Genomic DNA, 26,794 nt, shown 5'->3' with positions numbered 1-26,794 from the left:
AACTACTGCTGACCCCACTGTCTAGCGTTATACGTATACGTGCGGGCGGGACATTCTCTCTCTCTCTCTCTCTTTTTTTTTTTTATAAGCTCATCACCATTTTTATGTCTATAGCGTTACTGCCGAAACTTGAAGCGCGGGGGGCGAGGTTTGGTGTGGGAGTAATGGACGGTGATTTAGGATGCGTATACAATTTGGCACATGCTCATATGAACCGAATCGACCGAAGAGGGCACATGTGTGCGGATTCTATATTTACTCTATTCTAACGCGCACTCTTTTTCATGCAGAAGGCTTCACTGAGAAATGACACGCGCATCATAATCGAGTATGAAAGAGAAGCTGTAATACAATGACAAGCTATTATCACTGATATTAAAAGTAGTTGTGCTTGTGCCAGTTCTGTCGATTCATTAGGTTGTCATGATCTGCAAGGCTTTTAAGAAATGCGGCATGCTATGAGCGGCACCGATGATGAGATGCTTTGGGCTATAGCGCGCAGTGACTATTAGTGATGCCCGGTCCATGCTTGTGTCAGATGTAATAATGTATATCGCCACTGCGCTATCTGTCACCGAATAAAAATGTGATAAGTGAACAATCATAGGGCACTGCATTCTTCCTTTCTTAAAATATAAAAATCGGGTTGCGTGTTTTTAAAAACATCGCGTTTTTCAATTCTGGCCGTGAAAATCGAGTGCTCGTTCCAATCGAGAGCACCTTATAATTGAGTGAATACGATAATTTCATTTTTTATTCTTCTTGCTCTTCGCCATTGTCTCAGACGCCGCCGCACCCTTCTTATATTACCGCGATCGACCGGACACATGGCGCGGCGAATGTAAAATAGAATGGATCGCTCCAAAATAAGGTCTCAAGTGCCTTTGACAATGCATCGCTACAATTAATTCGGGCAAAATAAGGCCCACGTAAGGGATCTTATGTTGGATTAGAACGCCCACGCCTGCTTGAGTTACTCAGGTATGCTATAGATTATTTTCATTCTAGCATTTTTGTATACGTCTCTTTACTCTTTTTACTCTTAATTCCTCAAAACTTCTCTATATATTGCCTTGTACCGCTACCTATGCCTGTAACAGATCCGGTCGTATCTACTCAATCTCTTCCCTGCTTTTTTTTTTCACCAGTACTCTAATGCCTCTAGCTTATCTCGACTGCTGACCGGTTGATGCTTCCGTCCACTTTATATCCGAGCGCTTCTGGAAGGTTGTAAGCGCCTTGGCTTGCAAACACGCGATTAAATAACATAGCGTATCAAATGACCTTTTTCCAATGATCGAGCCTGATGAATGTGTCTAGAGGCGTGGACACATTCAGCCCGAATGTCGCTTGGTAGACCGCCAGACCCGGCGAAGACACTCCGCAGCTGTTGGCAGACTGGTCCGTCGCCGTCCGAGAAAGCACACCGGGGTCAAGGTGACGCTGCGCGGTCAGGTGATCCCTTGTGTCAATGGGTGTCATGTTCCAGTGGGTCAGCGTTATTCCAGACAGAGTCACCTTCGAGCCAAGCCCCTGAAAAAGTCAGTGGCGATTCAGCGGTAAATGCGTGAGAAATGCGTTACGTCGCACTTCTTAGAGGTGTGATCAAGAGAAGGAAATGACGCTTGATTCTGCAGATCCATGATTTAAACCGTGGAAGCTTCCGCTGCGCGCGTTTTACCGCCGACAAGGGTTGCCACCTTTGCGTTAAAGAAAACCAGTGCGGAGAAGGGAGGTGTGAGAGAGAGAAACAGAAGAGAGAAAAAGCAGTGAGTTAATTAAGCCAGACTCACGTCCGGTTTTCTACCCTGCGCTGTGGGAAAGAGATACAGGGGTGAAAATAAAGGGAAGAAAGAGAGTGCTAGTTGCGTGCACACTTCTAGACTTGGTGTGCGAGGTGCACGCCAAGTCTATAAACGGTCATTCATTGTGTAGCCGCGTAACGAAGGGACATGGACGTGAAGAGGTCTTTCAACTGAAGCTTTAATGACAAAATATATACGTTCACAGCGACACACACCAAGAACTAATAACGGGGGAGAACCACGACGTAAACTAACAAAACATCCGAGGACACCTAAGCACTTCTTATGAGTTGTGAATGCGAAAGCATTAACGTCCAATCGAGCGCCGCTGAGCAGTCCTTCGAGTTATGAACTACTCGCGGGCAAGCGAGCGCGTTGAGACAACACGCTTGGCGCGTTTTCATTGAACCTTATCGAGGCACACAGTTAGAACGAAAGCGAGAGCTTGCGCGGACAAGGAACGCGTGGGTAACCAACACCACCTAGACTTGGGTAGCACAGGCTTCCGAGAGCGAGGCTGACGTGACATCGCGGCGATGCCCTCTTCCCTCACGTATTGCCTTTGCAGGTGGTCCCTTATTTCGCCGGCTTTGCTCCGTCGAGCCGCGCTCATGGCGTGGCGTCGCTAGGGAGCCTACATGCAAGCGCTGTTTTAAAACAGCGCTTGCATGTAGGCTCCCTAGGCGTCGCAGCCAGTTGAAAATTAGGTGCCGTTTCGCTCCTACAGATGACAAACGCCGGCTTTCTCGCTCAATGGGCCATTTGACGCTATCGCATTAAGGAGGAATAAACTTTATTTAGAAAAATGAGCAGACGCTCAAATTGTCCGAGGTGGGCGGCGTCCCTAGTCCAGGATGCCGTGGGCCTGAGCCGATAGCTTGGCCCTGCTCACCAGGCGATGCTGGTCTTCAGGGCTCGGGCTTGTCAGCTGGGCCTCCCACTGCTCGACGGTTGGTCCGGTGATGGGTCGTGTCGATGGGTTTTGTTGACATTCTCATACCATGTGGTAGAGGGTATCGGGCGCAGAGCAGAAGGCGCATTTGTGATTATAGCTCGTAGGATACATGGCGTGTAGCAGGGTGCCGTGCGGGAATGTGCCGGTTTGTAGTTTGCAGAAGATCACTGCCTCTTCTCTTGTTAGCTTGGGATGCGGGGGTGGGTAGATCCTCCTGCCCAGTCTGTAATGACTCAGGATATCGGCCTATCTTTTCGGGACGCTATCATGTTGGTCTGCTGGTGCTCGTGAACCCGGTGGGATAGCCCGGAGAATGTGATCTCAGGCAGCAGCGTTAGCCGCTACATTACCCGCCAGGGACTCGTGTCCCGGGGCCCAGACAATGTACACTTCTCGAAAATTGTCTAGTTTTTCGAAAATGCCCAGGGCTTGTTTGGAAATGTGGCCCTTTTGGTAATTTCTGCATGCTGTTTGTGAGTCCGTAATGACTGTGATGTGATCTTCCTCTCGCTTGCCCGTAGTGGCTGCCAGAGCTATCACCGTTTCTTCCGCGCAGTCGATGTCTGGAGTGCTTACTGAGGCCGCTGCTACCTCTTGTCCTTGGCCGTTGATCACGCTGATAGCGTGGGCCGCTCTGTTCTTGTACTTTGCCGCGTCGGTGTATCTGACTTCTCCTTGTTTTGGTCCTTCGTAGGCCTTACGTAGAGCTTGCACTCTCGCTCGCCTCCTTTCTCTGTTGTATTCAGGGTGCATGTTTCTCGGGATGCTGGCCACCGTGATCTTCTCCCTCAGGGGTAGAGGAACACGCTGTTTTCTGGACTCATATTCGACTGAGTAGCCCAGTCCCTGCCCGTGCTGGTGAGCTTGAGTCGCTCTATCTGGCTCGTCTTGTGGGCCTCTGCTAGTTCCTCCCAAGTATTGTGGATGCCCAGGCTGAGTAGCTTCTCCGTCGACGTTGTCGGTGGAAGCCCCAGTGCCAGCTTGTAGGTCTTTCGTATTAGGGTGTTCAATTTGTCTCTCTCGCTGTTCTTGAGACCTATCGCATTAAAAAAAAAGACACCATGCCTTGTGTCGTAGCATATTACTCAAGTATGTACATTCACCCTGCGTTAAGGAGATAGCCGGTTGATTCACGCACACCTGCGTGTGCCTTCTGGATGTGACAAGCCTCAGCCATACAATGTAATATAGTGAGAAACTCTATGGCCTCAGCCACCTCTCGTGTGCGCTGATCTTTGATACTCATATCGATGCCCGTGTTTGCGAAATCCGGTGCACAATCGCAAGAACGACAATGGCTTGACAGGTGGGAGCTAGGGTGTACCTTTCAAGAATTTGCAGTATTGTTTCAGGCGGACAAATACACACACCACCCGGATTGGCCAATATGCACCTTCCTACACAATATGCACCTTCCTACACACCGCCATCACAAGGCACAATAATGGTGGCGTGTTTCACTACCCCGATGCCCTGTCCTTTAAGCCCCCTTTTTTTAATGGCTGCGCTAATACTCTAAGTTTTGCTTTGCAGCGAAGCTGTATATGACTCGAATCCCGGGATTTCTTCTTCGTCGACAGAACAGTCGACAGAAAACCATTCCACGAATTGAAACTCCATTGGAATTACGCATGCAAGACAGACCACAGTAGTCGTTTCAATAAAGAAAAGAACAAGTGTCAAAACCACATGAGAGATGATAGGGCGCGTTCGAACAATGCGAAGCGCGTAGCGTTCGCCGCATGCGTTTCCCGGTAAAGATTACGGTTTCATAAGCGGCAACTGTAGCATATACGAAGCAGGGAGTGACGTCTTTGATATGTATAAAAGAAGAACCCGCCTAGCAAACGATTTCATTTGCGTTGTGATAGCGCTGTGGGAAGGCGCCACGCATAGTTAGGGCTATCGAAGAGCAGCGTGAACACGATGAGCGGCGACGGGAACAGCAACGTCAATATGCACAACGACGTCGTGCTCAGGCTAGGCAGGGCCGGGATTTTGTAGCGATACCTTTCCGATGCTAATGCCTTTTCGCGCTTGATCAGTGATCAGAGCGACGGTCCGCTCACGTTATCAACGAGATCAGCCGGCTGTGAGCGGTGGATGATAAGACTATAAGGCATAAGGCATAGCTACATAATACCGGCCCTGGCAGGACGCCAGCGGTTCCTGCCCAGAGCAAGCCACGCACACTTAGGACGCCTTTAACACTGTAGTACCTTTTAGTTATAGGTACAGTGCATTTAATTGTCTTGCTTTCAGTCATTTCATTTAGTGCATTGTTCAATCGTTCAAGGCCGCGACACACTAGTCTGATACCACAGCTTCGCTGGCTACCTTCACAGCGTATATTGGAGCTTTTTTAAAAATTATTTTTGAAGGTCACGTCAACATCGTACCTACTGGATTTTTTTTTTTTTGGGGGGGGGGGGGGTCGATGTTTTTTTTTTTCCTTTGTTGTTAGTTAAGTTCAAGTTTCCCCAGCTTTTTTTTTTTTTAGCTTTTAGTTTTTGGCATGTGTCGCTAAGTACGTATATATTTGTCACGTGCCGTGGCAAATGCCTCTTTGCATTTGTCTCCGTGTTTTGTTCCGCTGTGTTATCTCAACCATGCTCTCGTGAAACTACGTGAAACGTGAAAAACTACTGATACAGCTTTCTGTAGCTCAATACGTGCTACATAAAAGTGTTTTTCCGAGTGTGAAAGAAGCCCGCGAATACACGCAGAATTGCCGCACGACCGGCCGCTCGAGGTACTTTGCGTGTATTCGCGGGCTTCTTTCATGCTTGGAAAAATACGTTTATGTAGCACGTATTGAGCAACAGAAAGCTGTATCGGGAGTTTTTCATGTTGCTCTACAACTTTCTCATTGACACTTTGATAATTGGAACAGTACTTCTCGAGTTAGATAATTAATTACAATTAATTATTTAAATCCCAGTAACGAAAAAATTACTGGCGGCTACTCCACTGTACTGGAAACAATACGCACTAGGTTTGCTTCGCGTAACGCCGTTACTTTTTTTTTTTAAATCGTGTTGCGTGATAGCTGGGACACCCTGTATATATGCGCGCATACGTATGTATACTGTTCAGCACCGCGCGGTGGATACCACGCAACTCTGTTTCCATGAAGCTTTACTTACTGCGAGAACAATATACCTCAGTACGCAGTCAGTGTATATATCCAAACGCGCAACGAGGTTCTCTTCTGCTGGCCTCCTGGTTGGTGCGCTGTGGCTCGTCACATCTCCGCGGTGCGCGGTCGCCCGAAACTTGTTCAAAAAGCAAAACGATTCCTCAAACCATGACCAGCACACTTGTTTGTTCTCATAAACTGCAGATGGGCTAGCCATAGGTAGATGTGCCGTGTAAAGTGTCCTGCCGGTCATCACCTGTGCCTTCTTGCAGTGCTGTGAGAATGCACAGATTTATTAACGTGAAAGCCTTATTTGTCTCATCGTTCAGTCGACCTTCAAAATCCCTGAGAAAAAAACGCGGCGACGACGCGAAAGATACAAAGATTATCATCATCAATGGCGCATACCCCCGTAAGCAATCAAGATGGATGATAAAGCGAATTAACATGAATGCATGAATGATAAAAGCGAATTAAGATGGATGGGTAAGCAAATTAATAGGATTAAGTAGACTAAGCGACTTAAGGGGGATGACTAAGTGGATTAAGAGGTAGACTAAGCGAATTAGACTAATCGAATTAAGAGGATGGGTAAGCGAATTAAGGGGATGTCTAAGCGAAGTAGACTATAAGCGAATCAAGGGGGTGACTAAGCGAATTAAGAGGATGATAAGCGAATTAAGAGGGATGACTAAGCGAAGTGGACTAAGCGATTTAAGGGGGATGTGTACGTCATGTGTCCGTCTTTAATGCATCGGCACTTGAACTTTCACCTTCAAGTCATCTTAGGGATAACAAGAGACGCTGTGATTTTTTCAGGAAATCCGGAAAAAGTGGCGAGGACCGGCCTCACGGTCTAACTTGCGGAGTTCATTATGAACCCCGGACAATACTCGGACGAAAGGACCTTGGCAACGGTATCGCGATGGTACACCGCGATTGGATCCATTCTTCGGAACACTACGGCGCGCGCACGTACGCGCAGCTCGGCGTGGTTGCGCGCCGAAGGCGAGAAATACCTCGGCGTATCCATAAACGAAAGAAAGAATTACTGAAGCACTCACCAAGCTAATCCGAAAATAAATGGCAAGTGGAATGTAGCAATAATGAAACACGGAGCAATCTGGGCCACAATAAGTATGAGGTGGTGCGTGGAATCGGGAAAGGAGTTGTGGTGCCAGTGATAACGTTCGCATATGCCATTCTGTGCTTAAAATCCGATATCTTATCGGGGTTGGAAGTTAACGAAATATTGGTAGGCCGGTTGGCTTTGGGGCCCCACGGCAAAAGCACAAGTGAGGCAGTGCAAGGTGAAATGGGTTGGGCCTCTTTTGAAGTCTAAGAAGCGCAGAGCAAAATTGGTTTTGGTGAAGGACTCAGGACCATGGATGAAAATAAATTGGTGGCTAAAGTGCACAAGTATCTGTACCTGAAAAGCGTTGACGCATAATGAAGGAAGTGGCCAAGAAAGTTGGCAACCAAGTACCGGGTAATTTAAATTGGATTTAGATTTAATTGGACGCAAGCGCTTGGATTTGAAGTGCACGCAACCATCAACCGGTCAGCAGTCGAGATGAGCAACAGACGTTTAGAGTATTTGTGGGAAAAAAAGCATGCATGGAAGAGATTAATACGACCAGATCTGTTACAGGCATAGGTGGTAGAGCGCCCGCCTTGGCTGCGGGAGGTTGTGGGTTCGATTCCCACCGCCGCCGGGCACCCACTAGTTCAAATGGGTACAAGCGTACCCCGAGTTGGCGTTCGGCTTCCTTCAGGGGTGATAGATACGTTTGGGAAAGGAGCCTGCGCCCTGAATTCCCGTCGAAACCCTCGTGAGCATGGAAAAAAAGTGATGTCTGGGCCGCTCCCATGGCGGTCATTTCCCATGTGGCGCCCCAATTATTGAGGTCCATGGTGAAGCCTTCGGGTTGAGGTCAAACACCCCTTTCCAAGCATTGAGGTCCCATAATGGCGGAGCACCAGGCCGGGAGCGCGCTTGTACCTATTTTACCGGTAGGTACCCGGCGGCAGCACTTGCCTCCCACAGCCGCGGCGGATGCTCGTCCTTCAAGGCCGTCTGTGGTTGGACAAGAGGCGGCCAGAGACAAGTCCTGAAATCTCTATTGGGCCCTCTTTCGAGATGTGAACTCCCACGACAGCCGAGCAGCATGCCAGGGGACCATCTCTACCCATTAGAAAAAACCGGTGGGTTCCCGGCGGTACTGGGAACCCACCGGTACCGGGATTTGAACTCGGTACCTCCCGCATACGAGGCGGATGCTCTACCGCTAGGCCATCGCTGCGGTACCAAGACAGGTAGAGAAGTTTTGAGGAATAAGAATTTAAAAACATATATTAAGGAGATATATACAAAAATGCTAGAATGAAAAACATGTATAGCATACCTGATTAAATCTAGCAGGCTAGGGCAGGAGGTAACTATTTGTCACCGCCCCGTTTCAAAGGGAATGCCAATAAAAAAAAAATGAAAAGAAAAAGCGGGTTCCAAAAAAAGCCTTCTCCGATAGCGTTAGAACGCATAATTTATGGATCCCCGCCCCTATGTACATTATTCGCGCACAGCATGCAGAATGTGGAAACTCATGCCTCGATAGAAACGATAACTAGAGACCACCGCGAACGCGTAACGTCTCCTACAGGATATGCTTTCTTCCTCTCGATATAGGATATGTGGTCTGGCGCTGCTCTCACTATGGAAAGCTACAGCGCACGCGGTACCTAGCTATACCGGGTGATTGCAGGGACGACTGTATCTAATTATTAAAAATAGGGGATTCGAGACATGCAGGAACCTTTTGGTGACCACCAGCAGGTGCGGACAAAATAAAACTGCCTAAAGGATCATTCAGTAGGCTAAATAGCTTTCACAAACTTGGACGTTTGTAAGTAACGGCCAGCTCATAGCGAATCAGAGTTTAAAGCACATCAAGAGGCTCTTATCTAAACGAATCACAATGGCCCTATAAGTACCGACTGATTTTGCGAGCGAAACCGAAACCTAGAGTGTCAAGAGCGCGTGTAATCACTCCTTGAGGCTACATCACACGGTGGCGTGTTGCGATATGTGCCTCCGGGCACGCAAGGTGGTAATAAATTAAATGAACTGAATCACGCTTATATGTATACGCGAAGCAATCTCTGCTGGCGGCCAGCGCTTGATTTGGGCGTTCGTGCTAGTCATCCAAAATGTTCACTATACAGGGGACTTCAATAAAACCGACAATCTTGTGCTTCAGTTATAGCTAACGCTCATTTCCGGCTGCCATTGGGAGGAATAGACTCAGGCAGTCTCTGTTAAATTGAGCCGATTCTCCAGCGTACCCTGACATGAAATTCGACGTGCTGGACCACTATACTGCGCACCGCTTTGCATGCAGTCTACGTGGACAATTCCGGATGTCAGGTTCATGATAAGTGCGCAACATTCGATGAAGCGTTTAATACACTGCCGTCACCAGCACCGCGTGGCACGTGCCGACCGCTCCCCCGTACATTTAAGTGCAGCAGTTTTGGTTCACCAGTCACTGCAGTACTTTATTTAAAGAAATTTGTACAGCTCACACATGACCAGCTGTCCCTTTTTTGCACTCACGAGCTACAACACCGCCATAAAGAGCCACGTCACTCGCCTAAAGCCGTGCATAGTCCACAAGCGCTCCACTTGAGCCACGGTGTGCTATTCTCGACAGTGTCAAATTTCGCCATATTGTCAAATTCGCCATCTTGTCAGCTATGATTCGTTCACAAGGCTGCTGCGGCCTCTCTGAATGGCTGAAAACACCAACATGGCGGAATTCGACAATATGGTGGAACTTGACAGTGTGCACTCCAGAATGATACGTCGGGCCACATTGGCTGCAACAGTGCTGAAGTGGAGCGATCGTCTGACCAAATACTCCAGCGCTTGCGAGGCCGCACTTCGGCCGTGATTGATGACCATGCGGGAACGCTACAATACATAAACAAGATATCGCAGCATGCCATGCTTCCAGGTTTGCTTGCCTCGTAGTTCGCTCTTATACGAAATTCGGAACGGCTTAATATTCGACAAAGAAGTTGTAGCATGCTGTGAAGGCCTCTCCCCATCGCCACTTTCGCTTTGTACTGTATAGTCAACGACGCGTTCGTGGTGCAGACGCGGAAATACACGCCAAGATGTTACACCAATCCCGTTGCATGGAACCAAGTTGGCGTTTGCATGGTCACATTATGCGCGAACACGCTATATGTACAGTGCGGTCCACTATTAAAGAACACATGGGTGTAGAGCATACGTTGCCATTCTATGTTGTATTTTTAATGACAAGTGCACAATCGCACGGTTTTGCAGCAGATGATTTGTGGTTGGTGGCGCCAGCACGTTTCTATACACACCTGTGCAGTTCATCGACATGGCTGCAGCGGGCACTTGCAGCTAGAGCATCAGCACACTAAAAGCCACACATTACAGCGTTCCTTTTAACAGGCGACCTCACTGCATATTTCATGATTGCCGAGGTCAACTTACCTTGGAGTCGTTGAGGTCTATGAAACCGACCCTCCCCTGGCTTTCCACCAGTATTGTAAGCCGTTGGCCTTTCGTAACCGGGATCACGATGCTGTACACGTTGTCCATGCGTGAAATGATGCCTTGGTAAACCTGAAAGCGCGCCGACGAAAACGTTACATTATAGTGAGTGACTGCGTTTTGGCATTGGCTAACAGCGTATACTCTGTGCCGTGTTAATCGCATGTGGCTCTTCATCGAAGAGATGGCAAGTGAAGGGAATGGATGTCAACGATAGCAATGGGCAAACGCAAAATTATGTGCGGTAATACGTTGCATATAGTTGATAATAATAACAATAATAATAAAAGCCGGCAGATCCCACGCCCGGTGGGAATGGATGTTATGCGAAGCAGTGTGCGGGGAACACATATATACCAAGTTAACGAAACGACCATGAGAGCACCAAGAAGTAGGCGGCTGTTTCATGACCTACATGACACACATGTCATGACCTATAATTTATGTCCGAACCCATTTCAGTGGTTTTTGAGTGTTAATCTTTTTTCGCTGAGTCTGTCATTTTTGCTGAGTCATGCTCATGCTATGACCTTTACCATCATCCTTTAGTGTTTCCTTCACTCAGTGCCCACGTCCGAACCAATTTCAGTGCTTTTAACACGAAAGTGTTTTATGCCGGGGTCCTCCAAGACTTCACTGACGTATTTCCGTCACGGAAATACGTCATAGAACATAATACAAAGAAAGAAACCAGAAGAAAAAGTTCCACAAACATGGAAAATTTGAAAATCGAACCCACGACCTCTCGGTCCGCGACGATAGATCGCCGAGCGTTTAACCCATTGCGCCACAAACGCATTTGCAGAGAGCTACACAGACGCGCCTTATATATCTAACACTCCTCCGTGTACCCGCGCTCTTGCTCGGGGCGGTGCCGCCGCCTACGAGCAGAAAAGAGAAGTACTGCATTATGACACTAACGCGCACCGACAGTGAACGCTTCGGTGGTCTCAGCACTACGACGCCTCGATGCCAGCATTCGAAGGGACGCTGGCATCAAGAAGCACTACCAACGCCACCTAGGTGGCGTTCACCGTACTCAGCACAGCGGAGCGTGGCCTCCGCAATTAGCTCTGAAAATGTTTCTGAAGTTGATCGCGGAGGCTGCAATTACGACGCGCTGTACGCGCTGATTTGACTCGGTGACGATTCAGTTACGTGCTTTGTCTTGCGCGTTGTATTAGTGTGTCAGTTACGTGCTTCGTCTTTCGCGTTGTGCTAGCGTGTGCAGCGTAGTGCAGCTTCCATATGCACGACGGTTGCTCATGGTCATCGACGTTGGTAGTCGTGATGGAGGAGACGTGCCACCAGGCGTCAGCGTGGGTGCATCAACGCCTAAGTATAGTGCCTAGAATATACTTACTAGTGTGCCGACCGCGGGCTTTCCGGTGGCACGGATGGCACGGTGGCACGGTGGCGATAGCCGTACGGACCGTGCTATGCCGAGCGGCGTCTCTAGCCAACGCGCGCGTGTGCGACAGACGCCAATGGGCTGTCCCAGCCCGTTTCGCTCTGCGGAACGTTGGTTGAGGTGCAAAGTGTAATCGAAAGAATATGATTTCGTTGCACTTACAAACGAGCGTACGCACAGTTATCATTACAACGCTACACGATACCGGGTGTTTCTGCGAAAAATGCCAATAAATAAATATGTGGTTTCCGAAGAAGTGTAACCTTTTTCCACAGTAAAGCATTATATGCGAGACATGCCCACAAATGCTAAATTCACACCAAGTTGTAACTAATTACCATAAATGACGGTAATTAAACAGGGCACATTTTCATGGGCGGCGAAACACCGTTGACTAATTTTGAACGAGCGCTCAATGTAGCAATTATTAAAGTGTTTCTCACAAGCGACAGCCGCCAGAGTTAGCCTTCGATCTGCCCTCTTATATTCTTCTCCCACTCGGCAAAACGTTCTGGGTCAGCAGGCGCGCTGAATAATGAGACTTGCTCGTTGTTTGAGCGCTATCCAGTTGTACAATATGGGACAAAACAGGTGCTGTGTTTACGCCTCGTTTTCTGCGACGACATCTCGATTCCGTCCGTGAACAGACACAAGTGCGAACCACGCGCACAGAAAAGAAACCCAGCAATGACATGCGGAGGCACCACATGCTACTTGCTCGAAAGCTACAACGCGCCGCAACCGACTGCGCTTACGAACGCGCATCCGAAGTGCATCCGAAGCGCAAGCGACGCGTGATGCGCCGCTCGGTTAGCACGGTCCCAAACAGTGTCGCCGTCTGGTGGGCTCCGGCGGAAGGCATCACCGGCGGTGCCAGCGTCTCCCATTGGAAACGCCCGTCGGTCGGCACACTAGTAAGTATATTCTAGGCACTATAGCCTAAGGGCGCTTTAGCCACAAAACACCAATAGACATTATATATCAATGTGCAATAAACATTACACTACTTCTGTGAAGACACGTTTCACTTTCGTGTTCTATACCGATTCCTATATAAGAGGGATCAACCACATTTTTTTTTAGTGTTATTTTTTTCGCTGGGTCATTTTCATTTTAGGTGGCTGTTTCATGACCTACATGACACGCATGTCATGACATTCATGTCCTGACCTATCATTTATGTTCGTCATAGACTCTTGTCATACTTTGCCAATTTTGGTCCCTACCAAGTTAACGAAACGACCATGAGAGCACCAAGACGTAGGCGGATAGATAGATAGATAGATAGATAGATAGATAGATAGATAGATAGATAGATAGATAGATAGATAGATAGATAGATAGATAGATAGATAGATAGATAGATAGATAGATAGATAGATAGATAGATAGATAGATAGATAGATAGATAGATAGATAGATAGATAGATAGATAGATAGATAGATACTCTCAAAGTGGCAAATGCTCGCCAAAAAATTATTCGCATTTAAAAGTTCCGCAGGAACCGATAATGCCTCAGAGTGCGTCGGGAACCATGACCGATTTTTCTCGAACTCTGCATTGGTGGAATTCGTGTTGTGATTCTGCAAGGCTGCTTAAGCCTGCCGGGTGTTTTTCTCCCTTATTATTTATTTGTTGTTATTTTATTACCGCAGTGTATGGATTTTGTGTTCCTAGTATGCTCCTTGCTGTGCCTATGTTCATTTTGAAGAGGGGACGACAACAACAGCAAACGCAGAGGATCTATACTGCAGGCTATAGAGAGGAATTAAGGAAACAACTTGTTACCTTGCTTTCTACCCAAAACTCAACCTCAAATAGTAGTCTATGCACGTACGTCATCCACGTAGACGTATCCTCGATCACGGAGTCCAGGTGCAGTAAGCATTGCTGGATTCCTGGGAAGGAAGGTCACCCATGTTTCGTACAGCACCAGGGCTTGGCTCTGCGAGCGAGAGTGAATTAGGCACGAAGAAACCCACGAAAAAACTTTCCAGTACCCATGGGCATCTGCATATAGGCACTGCAGAGGACTTCGGAATAAATGGTGGCAAGTTAGACAGTCTGTTTCGCATTCGTATCTCATATTGTATCTAATATGTCTTACTGTAAATGTATTCCTTGTCAAGATAAGTCAACAGCTAGTCCTCTAAGCCTTCTGTTGCGTTGCGCGGGGAACTTGTCGGATAACCAATGGCTGCCACCTTCATTAGGCAGATTTAGTGTAGCGCTATCACGTAACGTCACCGCTACCGTGCGTGCCAGATTTTTAAAAAGTTTCGTAATAAAATTACTAGAGAGAACTCTGACGCTGCGATTGTTCAGCTACGGCGTGTAGTGTTTGTCCGATGTTCCGGCTTGTTGTGTCAGACGTTCTCGTCATTTAACTTACTACATGTTATCTACTTTATTGGCCTAAATTGCGCAGCAGTCCTACTTCTCAAAACGCGGAAAGCAATGGGACGAACACATGCATAATCACTGCGAATTGTTGCGTTTGTATCGCTATATTACGTTGGAAGTGAACAATTTGCAAGTCACAATGTCATCTGAAGCCAACAGGACCCAGTTCTGGATAACCCTCATTTCCATGCCACGGATGGGGTCGAACCCGCGACCTTGAGCTCAGCAGCGCAACGCCACATAGCTACTAAGCTACCGCGGAGAGTCAACCTACTACAGCCGAAGCCACGCTGCAGTAAACAAATTTCACAGACTCAACGGCTTCTGTAGCATAGGCTTTGCAACGAACGTGTTTCACGGAACCGGAACGACTGACAGGTCCTCGTTCTATAATACGCAGCTGTGACAAAACCTTCCCACACCTTCTATCTGTCTGCCCATAACTATAGCGAAGAGAGGCGAGTGGCATGCAAAGGGCTTGACAGACAGAACAATCGTCCGCTATGAGGACAAAATGTTCTAGGTTAGTGCTCCCAAAGGAACTCAGTGCAGATGGCTGTGTATGCGTTGCTCCAGTTCCCGAGTCTTATATACGGGTCTACCTGACAGACTTCACTGCGAATTCAGTACATACGGGTCTACCTGACAAATTTCACTGCGACTCCGCTGGTGGATGACCAGCGGAGCTGTACGTATGGTGATGAACTATACTGATTTAAATAAAGACACATACCACCTAAATTGTCATTCTCTACCGACAACGCCGCGTGCTCTATATACTGCTGGATTGTGTGTGCATTCTACGTTATTCGTGCTTCTCTCTTTGTACCCCATCACCTTACCGTAACTCTATGAGGGCAACCAACTAGAACTACTACTTCTGGTTAACCGCCATGCATTTATACACGCCTCAAGGACATGATATAGTTCAATATGACAAAATCATAATGGACGACAGACGTGCGTCACAGGCGCCTGTGACATGTGTCTATTTGTCTAGGCACTTGCGACGTGTGTTGTGGGTTTTTCGCTGTGGTTGTAACATAACATCCTGCAGTATATATATATATATATATATATATATATATATATATATATATATATATATATATATATATCCTTTCCCTCGTTCTCTCTCTTTGAAAATTACTGCCACACCAGCGTGCTTGCTTTTGGATCATCGGAACTGGCGGTCTGCGCCCGGCACTGCTGACGTATATATTTCATCACTGCAATACACATCACCAAGTAAATACAGCGAAACAGGCATATCATGGCGCATTAGACAAAGGAAGACCGCCGAAACAAGACACACACAACCCAACTCGCTATATTTTAGTGAAATATAGCGAGTTGCCTTGGAATCACATTTGCACATGTCTTATGGCTGTTTCGTTGTAAAGCGCGCATCACTAGATTCATGCTCAGGTGGTGAAATTCTTACCTGCCTAATTCGCTCAAATGACAATGGTCGTATGTGTGGTATCCTGGCGTGCACAAAAAGTTCCCTAACATCCTTCAAGTCGTACAGCTAGAAGAAAAAAAAAGAAAGAGAGAGGGGGGGGGAGAGAACGGTGCGAAAATTTGGTGAAGAGGATTTGCTGAAAGACTCGATTTTTTGAGAATTCAAGAATCGCTGATGACGACAACGAAACAATTGCGTAACTCGCAAAAATAGACTGTGACCACGTATGAAGATGCGCTGGGATTACACAAACAAAGCGAACAAGCAATAGCGGAATTAGTGGAGCAAAATGCAAAGGAAACGACTGATTCTGCATGTTAATTTACGCGTTTAACTTCGCCCGCATTTTAGAGGTTGTAAAGATAAGGTAAAATGCTTTTCGTGCAAGGTCGTTTACATTTGTCTCGCACCAAGAAATACTAGAATCATGTGACGCTAAGTTATCAAAGCACTAATACGCTGCTATCAGAAAAGGTATTTTTTCAAACTATAGCGTATATTATATTTACCAGGGGTTCTATACAGGATGGCCTGAGTTTGGCAAAGTTCGGGACCTGCGCGAGTTCGGGCGAAGCCTTCAGATGAATGAGCGAATGGTATCAAGACATAAAATTCAGCTCACGGCACACCTCCAGTTTCACTGCCTTATCTAGATTCACTCTTGGGCGTTACATCATGGGCGGCCGAAAAAGGAGTCACGCGGTCAAAACGCCGGTGCCTTCTTTCATTTGTTTATCGTTCCACCAAGTGCATTACCTGTGCAAGAAAGTTATATTAAAAATTATTTTTTTAATGTACTCGAAAGAACTTGAGATGGCGTGAGAATGCGCCCCGTCTGCACACTTGGCATTCGACTGTGCACAGGCAGATAATATCCGAAAGAGGAGACATGCCCATGAGGCGCCTCGGAAAGGCATGGCAAGCGACTTTCGCCGAGTGGGTATATAGATAGCGAGACAGTCACGGTATTGCGATATTGCATGTTGATAACAATAAGCGCTACCTTTGTTCACAGGGTGCCGTCGAGCTGAGTGTGGTGGCCCAACACGTGCACGGAGGATACGTCAGAGCACGGAGAGTACGTCAGAGCGCGCGGTAGGTTTTAGTACTCCCGCCGGTAGAATTTTTTTTTTCGATACCCATTCGAAACCATCTGAAACTCTTCAAATAAACAAAAACGAAACCAAGGGGAAAAAAAGAAAACAAGGAAAAAGATCTTTTTCGTTCCTCCCTGTGAGCAGCTGCCGGCCGAGCGCGCATCGATTAATAACCACCGGGCACCAAACGTCTTGGCAAATCTTGATTCGCCGTGATCTCGTCGCAAGAGGTCACGTGTTGGGCCAGCTTCACGGAGCGTTTGCTTGCTATGGCCGGCTGCGTAGCGTAATGCTCCCTCCTATCTTTTTCCTGCCTCCATGCGTCGAGCAAACTCAGGCGAGCGAGAAACTGGGGACACCCTTACATAGGATCCAGCGCACGTGTAATGTAGTGATTCCTTCAGCTCGATTCTATGCCACTCTTATTATGCACCGTTCACGGCCGACTGATCCAATCATTAACGCAGGCCGAGGGTAACATAGTGGCCATGAGGTGTTTGGGCATCCGCAATCACTTCCGGCGCATGCAGCCTGCAAAAACATTGCCTTCGAGATCTGTTTCTGTTACTCAGAGAAAGAGAGAGAAGTTTAATGATACGAGGTACAGATTACTAGATGGGGGCAGTATGTTCAGAAGCGTCGCGCGCCATGCCTTGGCGTGAGGCGGCAAGCGTAGAAAGGTCCGGCACGTGGACGCCAGCCCATGCGATAGCAACGCCGCTGCCAACATTCGTCGCTCATTCCCACCGTTGCTAGTTGTGCGTGACTCGCGCGTGCGTCGAAGTGTGTGTTGTGCGGAATTTTTTTTTTTTTTTTTGTTTTTGCTGTAGTTAATTTACTTTAAATGTCGCATTCATTAATAATAAAGGCTTGCTTTACCCCGAGTTATTATACTCGTAGTTTTAATTCAACACAGCGGCTGTCACCGCAATGTAAACGGTCGCCTGCGTTTCATTAATTACGCCAATGTCAATGTAATTTCAACAATTAAATACACTTAACAATAATTGATTGCTTAATAAATGCCCAGTTAAGTAAGACTTGTACTTACTGTTATTTAGTCGTCGCATTACTTTAACTGTTGGTTTGTAATACGCGTATTGCATAATTATAGCTGTGTAATTAGTAAAATAATCATTTTATACTTACTTACTTATGCTATAATCAATACATTGTTGGTCCTGTGACTTTTTATAAATGCAGTAATCAGTCTCTTTACATAATGTTCATGTATTGTGTCAGTGGTATCTGCATAGAAAGGAGTAGGTTTTCTTCGATACATTTTTTTCATGTTTGACGCGTAATTGTGAGAATTTCATGTGCAATTCCACAGTAGTTTTCGTGCAGCCTGACGGTGTATAAGCAACAATTGTGACTTATACCGCTAACTGTTGTATGTAAAATTTGATCTCGTACTGCTAAACGTTACGTAATGAGTTGACTTCCGCTCTTCTTCAGTATATGTTTAGCCTTTCCTAATCCCCCTCACGCAATACTCCACCTCGGAGCCTGTGGGGAGCTTGAATAAAATAAATAAATAAAACTGCAAATATTCACACGTGCAACTGGCGCAACAAGCGGTCGTTGCTGAGCATGTCGGGGGAAACAGATGGCTTCCATACAGATGATGATGGTGATGATGATTTATTGGCATCCCCTTTGAAACGGGGCGGCGACAAATAGTCACCTAGTCTGCTTGATTTAATCAGGTATATACTATACATGTTCTTTATCTAGCATTTTGGTATACCTCTCATTATTCTTTCTTTTTCAAAAATTTACCTTGTGCCGCTACCTATGATTTTAAGAGATCAGGTCGTATCCATCTTTTCCCTGCTTTTTTTTTTTCCACCAGTACTCTAATCGCCTCTTGCTTATCTCTACGGCTGATCTGTTGATATTTCCTTCCACATTAAACCCAAGCGCTTCTGGGAGTTGCACGTTACCTACGGTTATCGCTGAGTGGATCCCGTCGCATTCCATTAGGATGTGCTGAGTGGTCTCTGGATCTTTTCTGCAGCATACACATGCCTCATCTAGTTCCGAATGTTTGCTCCGGTATGTTTTGGTCCTTAGGCAACCGGCTCGAGCCTCAAATAGCAAGGCACTGCCCTTTGTGTTATCGTACAAATTTTCCCTTCTAATTTCTTTCTTCGCATTCTTGTAAATCTCCATTGTCCTTTTTGTTTACATTCTTTGCATCCATTTCATGGTCTCTATTTCTCTCACTTTCTTTCTGATGACTCCTAGTTGTCTATTTACAGTTTCGATTATCCTGTACTTGGTTGCCAACTTCCTTGGCCTCTTCCTCCGCTCTGTGTCTACGCTTTTCATGTAGAGATACTTGTGCACTTTAGCCGCCCATTTATTTTCATCCATGTTCCTGAGCCTTTCTTTAAAACTAATTTTGCTCTGTGCTTCTCTGACTTCAAAAGAGGCCCACCCATGTCACCCTGCACTGCCTCATTTTTGGTATTACCGTGGGCTCCCAAAGCCAACCGGCCTACTGATATTTGGTTAACTTTCAACAGCCCATGCTGATGTGGCGCCCCCTGACGATGCCTACAAGAGGAACGCGGGCCCTCCCTGAACACATTACCCCCTTCTATATAGTGCTCTGTATATCAAAGGCAACCGTCGCTGAGGCGTGGTTTTGGGCATCACCTATAGAATCGTTACATTATCCCGGACCGGGTGTTTTACGGCGATAGCTGTTATGGGCCCACTCCTTTGATCATTTTGATGTCCGACGGATGTCGTAGCTGGAATCCCAAAATCATTTGCAGGAAAAATACAAAGGAAAAAAATAAAAATTGTCATTGTGCCGCGAGGATTCGAACTTAAGGCCAAGATTATCAGTCAATATTCTACCTCTTAGCCATTTTGCTGATGCTGAAGCAGTGGGGAATATCTTGGAGAGCGCGATCGCGCCAGCAGCTGCCATGTTTGGCTATCTGTGTATATACTGGCTAGCGCTGGCGTCCGCGCCTTCTTCGTACTCTAGCAGGACGCCTTTCCAGTTGCGGAAACGGTTCTAAAATTAAGTGTTCTTCTTTTATATGTAATGACAATGATTTAGTGTTTCGTATTCATTAGTCTTCTTCTTCTATAGTTCGGCTTTTTCTCGTGTTTACAGGATGGCGCTGACGCCATCTTGTTTTCTTCAAGGATAACGTCAGGCCTAATCTGTCACGCGTCAGGGCTCCTCCACATAAAGTGCGCACAGCTGCTCGAGGATTGTATGTTACGACAAACTATACCAACAACTCGATGAGGGAAACTCGCTCGAAGCGGTGGTTGGAATATACAAGTCGCATGGAAGACTGCGCGTAGAAATGTTCCGTGCGTCTTTATACTTAACAAGTGGTTTTACAAAATGTTTTCTTCTTTGAGGTATTGTTTACATTGGAAACATTGTTGCGTTGTTTCGGTGGCAAGCTCACCTTTTTTAGCGGGAGCTTCCCCAGTGCCATCTTCTTTGAGGGCTCCGGGATAGGAACATGCGGTACCGGAAGGTACTGCGCGTGCAGCGGTCATCACGTGATGAAATACAGACATTCGTAATGCACCATTTAGGAAACAGACGCTGCTGGTCATTTGGAAAGAGAAAACATTGCCACGACATAAGAGAGTTACATGTATGTATTAACCCACGGGTAAACACCACAATGACGGGGACACCAGTAGACATTTAATATCAAGCATTGACTCCATCTTTCTATTACACTTATCTGTCGCATGCATCTTTCCATCAGTATTTATCAAACTGCGGTCCACGGACAATCAGGAGTACCAGAGGCGGTTCAGAATGGGTCAACGGGCACCCGTTGAAGTTGCGACATTGACGGGCGTAATATACAAAACATGCTGGCGAGACATTTGTGCGATTAATAATCGAAAGAAAGTTCTTCCCGATATGGTAAACATATCTCCAACAACAATTAAGCATGACTGCACGGCAATTTCGAGGTTTTTTGCTTATTTTATCTGGCGTTAACGCATTTGTTTCCGACACTAAGCACCACATTTCTCATTTTTCGTGGACTACATGTGAACAGCATTTCCACATAGGACAACTACCGTATTTACTCGTGAAGGGCCCGCACTTTCGGCATAAATTTTACTAGGTGTGGACCTTATACGAGGTTTGTAGTTACTCATTGTAGCCCCAAACTGCATTCGATGGCGTTCAGTGAAACGTTTCCCCGAATTTTCGCACTCCAAAGTGGTGGTGCGGGCTTTACGCGGGCCTTACATGAGTAAAGATGGCAAAACGTAATTCTGTCTCAATCGAATATGGTAAGTTTATGTTGTTATGGATAATTAGAGCTGTTGTTGTTCCTCTATACCATCACACACTCTTGCTCGAAAAATAAAAATAAGAAAATCATACAGACTCCACAGCCCCAAGTCAGTGCGTGCGCAGTTCCCCATACAATGCGCCCTTTCGCATGACCTATTAGCATGACCTGTTAGAATGTTTACAGAAGCAACGCTGCAAGATTGGTCTTTGCTGTAAGTAACCTCACTATAGTCACCGATCAGCAACTACATGCTGACATTATGCGCTTGCAAGCGGGCAAATTCATCCACCAAGTTGTGGATCAAGGGTACCGTCACCCGGTGAAGGAGAAGCGGTCAAGAGAACCGCCAACCATGTATGTTCTCGGGACATTTGGTTCAGTTTGTCCGTTCCACCATCGCGCCATGCGTTACACAACTAAGCTGATTCGAAAGATTCAAAAAAAAGTCCCGCGAGGACACATACAGTGACACGGATGACTGCACACTAAAGAGCAAAATCATTTAAGAGGAAGCTTTAGCTTGGGTGCTCCTATCTCATCATCATCATCAGCCTATATTTATGTCCACTCAAGGACGAAGGCCTCCCTGAGAGGCCTCTTCCTATCTAAACACATGTAAAAGGAGAATTCGTTTTTCTAGGCAACCACTGCGCCAAATTTGACGAGGTTTGGTGCATTTAAAAGAAAAACGTAAAATATAGTGACTGTTGGCTTCGAAGTTTTGATTTAGGTCGTCAATTTTTTATTAAAAATTGGCAGAAATCGAAAATTTTCAGTAAACGAAACTATCAAGTTTACAACTCTGCAACTCAGCAATAAAAATTATATCACAATTCTGTAGATTGCATCTAATAGTACATCTAAAGCGGACAAAATTGATATTGTACACATGAATTAAAAAATGTACTATGGAAATACAGATTTTGCAGAGCCCTTGTACACAACGTAACAAATTCACGTAAGATATAAATTGGCATATCGAATTTGTCCGCTTTGAATGACCTAATGGATGTATTTTACAGAACCGCGATATCTTGATGCAGAGCTATTAATTTGTAAACTTCGTGCTTCTATTTGTTTCGAACTTTCGAAATTTTTAAAACAAAATTCGAGTCCCTAAATCGAAATTCCGCTTCCAACAGTCTCTCAATCATCTTTCTCTCTCAAATGTAACACATTTCACTAAAATCGGCCCAGTGCTTATCTCAGAAAAGCGTTTCTGCGTTTTGCATGTATTTGAATAGGCCGCGTCGGAGTTGGGCCCAAGCTAAAAAGCTGCATTAGTAAGTTACCATTCTACCAAGTGCCAGTCACTCAGCAAAAGTGCCAAGTCACTGTTGCTGTGGGAGAAGGCTACCAGAAGAGATGCAAAATGAAAGACGGTTGTCGAAGCCGCCTTCCCGCAACAGCTCGCGGTGGCGTCATGGATTGTGAAGGCGTCTGCTAGGAACTGGTTAACTTTTTGACAGTTAAGACGGCGAGCAGTGCATACTATAAGAGCAGAAAACTGCACTTGGCAAGTTTCAAAAACTTTTGTTACGCCCCCACAACGGTCAAACTGTAAATAAAGTACTTTGAAATTTGCATTCCCGCACGAAATGCAAGAAGTGCAAGAATTTCGTCGTTGATTTTTTTCTTTTAATAATCCACCTATTAGTACGAAATCAAATGAATATACTTGCGAACGAATACGTCATCAGTTTAAACAGATGTAGCGTTTCTCGTTAGTGCCTTTTTTAAATTAAAATTAACGAAAAAGTTAACAGGCCAGTGTCGGAATCGAAGAGCCACCTCATGTTCGCGTTATCGCAATGCTATATTTTTCATGAGTTGAAACTTTTGACGCTTTCAATACGTGTTTAGTTGCAAGCTGATGCAAGTGCAAATACCTTGGCAATGACATCTCGTATTGCACGAAACTTGTCCGTTGGGTCGCCGGCTTCCGTCATGGGAGCATCGTAGTCGTAACTCGTAGTTGTGGGATGGAATCCGTATCTATCAACGTTAGCTGTGTGCGGAATGAGGAATACTGAATTTAAGGCAAATAAGCTGCACAAAATGCGCTAACACGAACCAGTGAGACATGCTGTCACTGTACGCTGCGTAGTGCCTCCCTGAAATTGAGGCACTGCGTCTTAATTCACTGAGATTCGTTCGTTCCGCATTCCAAAAACGCTTGCGGTATATACCGGGTGTTTTTTTTAACCACACAGAATTTTTAAAGATCGCCTCTATCAGATAACGTAATTGTAGTCCTTTTTAGTTGGATTACTCGAAGCAGTGGGCATTACTCGGACGAGAAATAAAATTGCGTATACGTCTAATTAACATGAAATACTATATAATTAACATTGTAATTAGTTATATTATGGCATATATTGTAAATTACTAATTGTAGCCGGTGACTTTGTGAGGCATATCCACTTGGAACGAATTCTGAGGGTCGTACGGGTTTCAAGATATGTGCCGTGAAACTTGTGGTAAAAATGCACCGTTGTTCCACATACTTTTTTAACAAACCACCGTTTTCTCCAATCAAAAACAAAAGTAACTGGAACGCCCATGTACTTCTTCACACACTTTGAGTATGAAGATCTCGAAACTGGCGTCATCCTGAAAATTCGTTCCAAGTGGATGCGCTTTCGTGAATTGCGAAATTCGTGAATTGCAATATGTGCCGTATAGTAATTAATTAAACATTTTATTAGCGAGTTTTCGTTAGTTAGTCGATTATTCACTTCAATTTCTCGTGCAAGTTCGAGTGCAAGTTTCTCGTGCAAGTTTGAGTAATCCAGCTCTAACAAGAATTATGCTATCTGGCACAGACGATTAAAAAAAAATTCTGTATGGTCTAAAAAAACACACCCGGTATTCATATAGATCGCTCATCGCTTGAAGTACCTATTTTACCATAGCCACTCGGCGACAGGCATTGGACTGCTTTATGTGATCATCGTGCTATCCTTACCACCTGACTTGAAGCCGAATGACGTCCCACCATGAAACATGTACCTGCGTATCAATCAATCATTCAATGAATCAATCAATCAATCAATCAATCAATCAAAGTGAAATGAATACTCACAGCGCAACGGAGGCATTCATGCTCAGAATCCTGTCAAGAACACTCGCTACCGCTGCCGTGCTGACCACGCTGTGTCGCTTCGCCCAGTGGTCCAACCAGCCCGTGTAATACTCCGAGTTCATCAGCGGTCCCTGTTCTTGATGTCGGCGCTGGATAGCGAACATCTTCTCGGGGTCTGAGGCTGGCACGTTTCGCAAGTGGCAGGGAAGAAAGAAGCCACTTGTTACGTCGGCAGACAGCTAGAGTGTGGCACATTGGAACGAGGACGCATCGAGAAATGCACGATCGCGCAACCCTCTGTGCATCCATATTTTCTTTCGGTCATTTTGCTGAAGTGCGCTGCTCGCATCTCGAATTGTCAGCTAAATAACCTGTCAACAAGAATAAGTTGGCCTTGATTACCTCTGAAACCTTACCATTTTTTATCACCGTATACCGAATCGTCGAGCTACATTTCCAAATGTAGACGGACTCTGATTTTCTCTCTTGCTCTTTTGATGAGAGATTGTGATTTCTAAACGATAAACAAATCAACATGCTGGAAACATTTCAATAGTTGACTTTCGGGAAAGTGTGTTGAACAGCATACAACGTTGCGTACGTTTCAGCACCCTGTCGAAAGTTATCAAGCCACCACCCCCGTGGCCGGAAAGAGCTCAAAGACCACGGTCCGCCATCGTGACGCTGTTGTCGCCGGCTATGAGGATCTCGAGGATGAGGGGAATGCTCGCCTTAGCTCTCTAATCATTGATATAGTCGGAAAAAAAACAGATCCAAAGAAGGGTTGGAATCTAAATGGCTAGCGAGGCCGCAGCAGTAGCGCATGACATGAGTGCAGCCTCGTCGCCTGTAGCTGTTAGGTGTCGGCGTCAAGAGGATGAATGCACACCCAGGAAATTTGGACATCGCCCCTTCAGCATTCTGTGGAGGTTCACGACAATGCACCAGCGTAACTGAATGGACGCAATTCTTAGCAAAGTGTCTTTTAAAATATGGGCCGAGTATGAAAAAGTTTCAACTAACAGCCCTTCAAACAGCATATGTATTTATGGCACTTAATCGCATCATTTGTGCTGCGCTAATGGTCAGGGATGAGCAGCGAAGTCACATGACAGGAGCGATCGTTGTGCAGCTTCTCAGCAGTGGGTACATTGACTTGAAGAAGAGGCGCTAAATTTCCACCATAAAGCAATTCATTACAACTGGCACTGGAACGATAATGGCAGAGAGAGTGTTATTCTGTATTTTTACTCGCGCAGGTTTTTGAGAGGCAGCAGGAAGGGAGAGAGAGAGTGATTATGCATGTGCACGCATTGAGCGTGCGTGCGCATGCATGCTTGTGTGCACGTGTGCGTGCGTGTTTGCGTGCGCGTGTCTCCGTATTTGCATTTCCGCGCGCGTGAGTCCGTGTATACTCAAGTGTGAGCATGCGCGCGTATGTTTGTGTGTGTGCATTTGAGTGCGTGCGTGCGTGCGTACATCTTTGTGCGTGATTGCGCCAGCTGTGTGTGCGTATGCCTGCCTGCATGCATGTATGTGCACGTGTCAATATATATATATATATATATATATATATATATGTGTGTGTGTGTGTGTGTGTGTGTGTGTGTGTGTGTGTGTGTGTGTGTGTGTGTGTGTGTGTGTGTGTGTGTGTGTGTGTGCGCGCGTGTGCGTGCGTGCGTGTGCGTGCGTGCGTGTGTATGCACGCATGCACACACACACCACGCAAGTACTCACGCAAATGCACATACACGCGCATGTAAACAGGCGCGCACACTTGCACACAAGCATGCGCCCGCACGTCAAGACGTGCACACGAATAATTTCTCTCTCTCTCTCCCTGCTGCCTTTCAAAAACCTGCGTGCGCAAAAAAGGATAGAGAGTTTTAGAATAGCTATTCTAAAACTCTCTATCCTTTTTGGCGCACGCAGGGGAGTTTTAGAATAGCTAGGGGCCCCTAAAGTTTGGGGCCCCCAAGAGCATTGCGGTTGTTAGCGTTGGGGCGGGCAGGAGGGAAGAGCTCTAAAATACGGCTTTGCGTTTGCGGATAGCGTCTTGCGCTTGCAGCGCCACTAGGGGGTCAAAGAAAAGCTGCTATAAATATAAAAGTGAAATATACCATTTTATGGTAAGAAGAGTAATTTAGACGTTCGTGATTTCGCATTTAATTACAATTTAGAAACTATTATATTAGCAGCAAGTGACTTGCGCTTAGTTTTAAGTAACCAGCTTTACGTGTCTTCACCAGCCAAGTTAATCCGTATTAGGGCTACGAGCCATGAAATTGACAATCGAATGCGGAATCAGCGGCGTCTAATGAACCAGTCTTCATTACACACGTTAGTTGAGAGAAAGCGATAACCTCATTCACTTCCCCTAGCTTACGAACTTACGCGTTTCCACGAATTGAGCCGGATTTCGTGCTAGCTGACATCTGTCACTTTTTTGGGACCCCTATTCTAAAGCTATCTAATGACACTCGCTCTACCATTAATGTTCCAAGTTCCAACGCCAGCTGTAATAAATTGCTTTATGGTTTA

The 26,794-nt window shown here is 46.1% G+C and overlaps 1 protein-coding gene across 1 annotated transcript in view; it reads right to left on the bottom strand.

The window, feature by feature from the left end:
* The window catches only part of LOC119449424 (beta-galactosidase-like), an 84,030-nt gene that overhangs the window by 3,107 nt on the left and 54,129 nt on the right, over positions 1-26,794 (bottom strand). Inside the window, exons 15-22 of the mRNA XM_049665194.1 lie at positions 24,254-24,434; positions 24,137-24,180; positions 23,058-23,176; positions 20,308-20,382; positions 15,747-15,833; positions 13,737-13,844; positions 10,428-10,559; positions 1,285-1,533 (exon numbers count right to left, since the gene is read on the bottom strand). Of these exons, the coding sequence (XP_049521151.1) occupies positions 1,285-1,533; positions 10,428-10,559; positions 13,737-13,844; positions 15,747-15,833; positions 20,308-20,382; positions 23,058-23,176; positions 24,137-24,180; positions 24,254-24,434 (995 nt within the window). The remainder of the gene's footprint in view (positions 1-1,284; positions 1,534-10,427; positions 10,560-13,736; positions 13,845-15,746; positions 15,834-20,307; positions 20,383-23,057; positions 23,177-24,136; positions 24,181-24,253; positions 24,435-26,794) is intronic.

This window comes from Dermacentor silvarum, chromosome 4 (genome assembly GCF_013339745.2).
Source record: "Dermacentor silvarum isolate Dsil-2018 chromosome 4, BIME_Dsil_1.4, whole genome shotgun sequence".
Classification (NCBI taxonomy): Eukaryota; Metazoa; Arthropoda; class Arachnida; order Ixodida; family Ixodidae; genus Dermacentor; species Dermacentor silvarum.
Note: the sequence above shows the minus strand (reverse complement) of the source record. Positions and strands in the feature narration are given on the sequence as shown.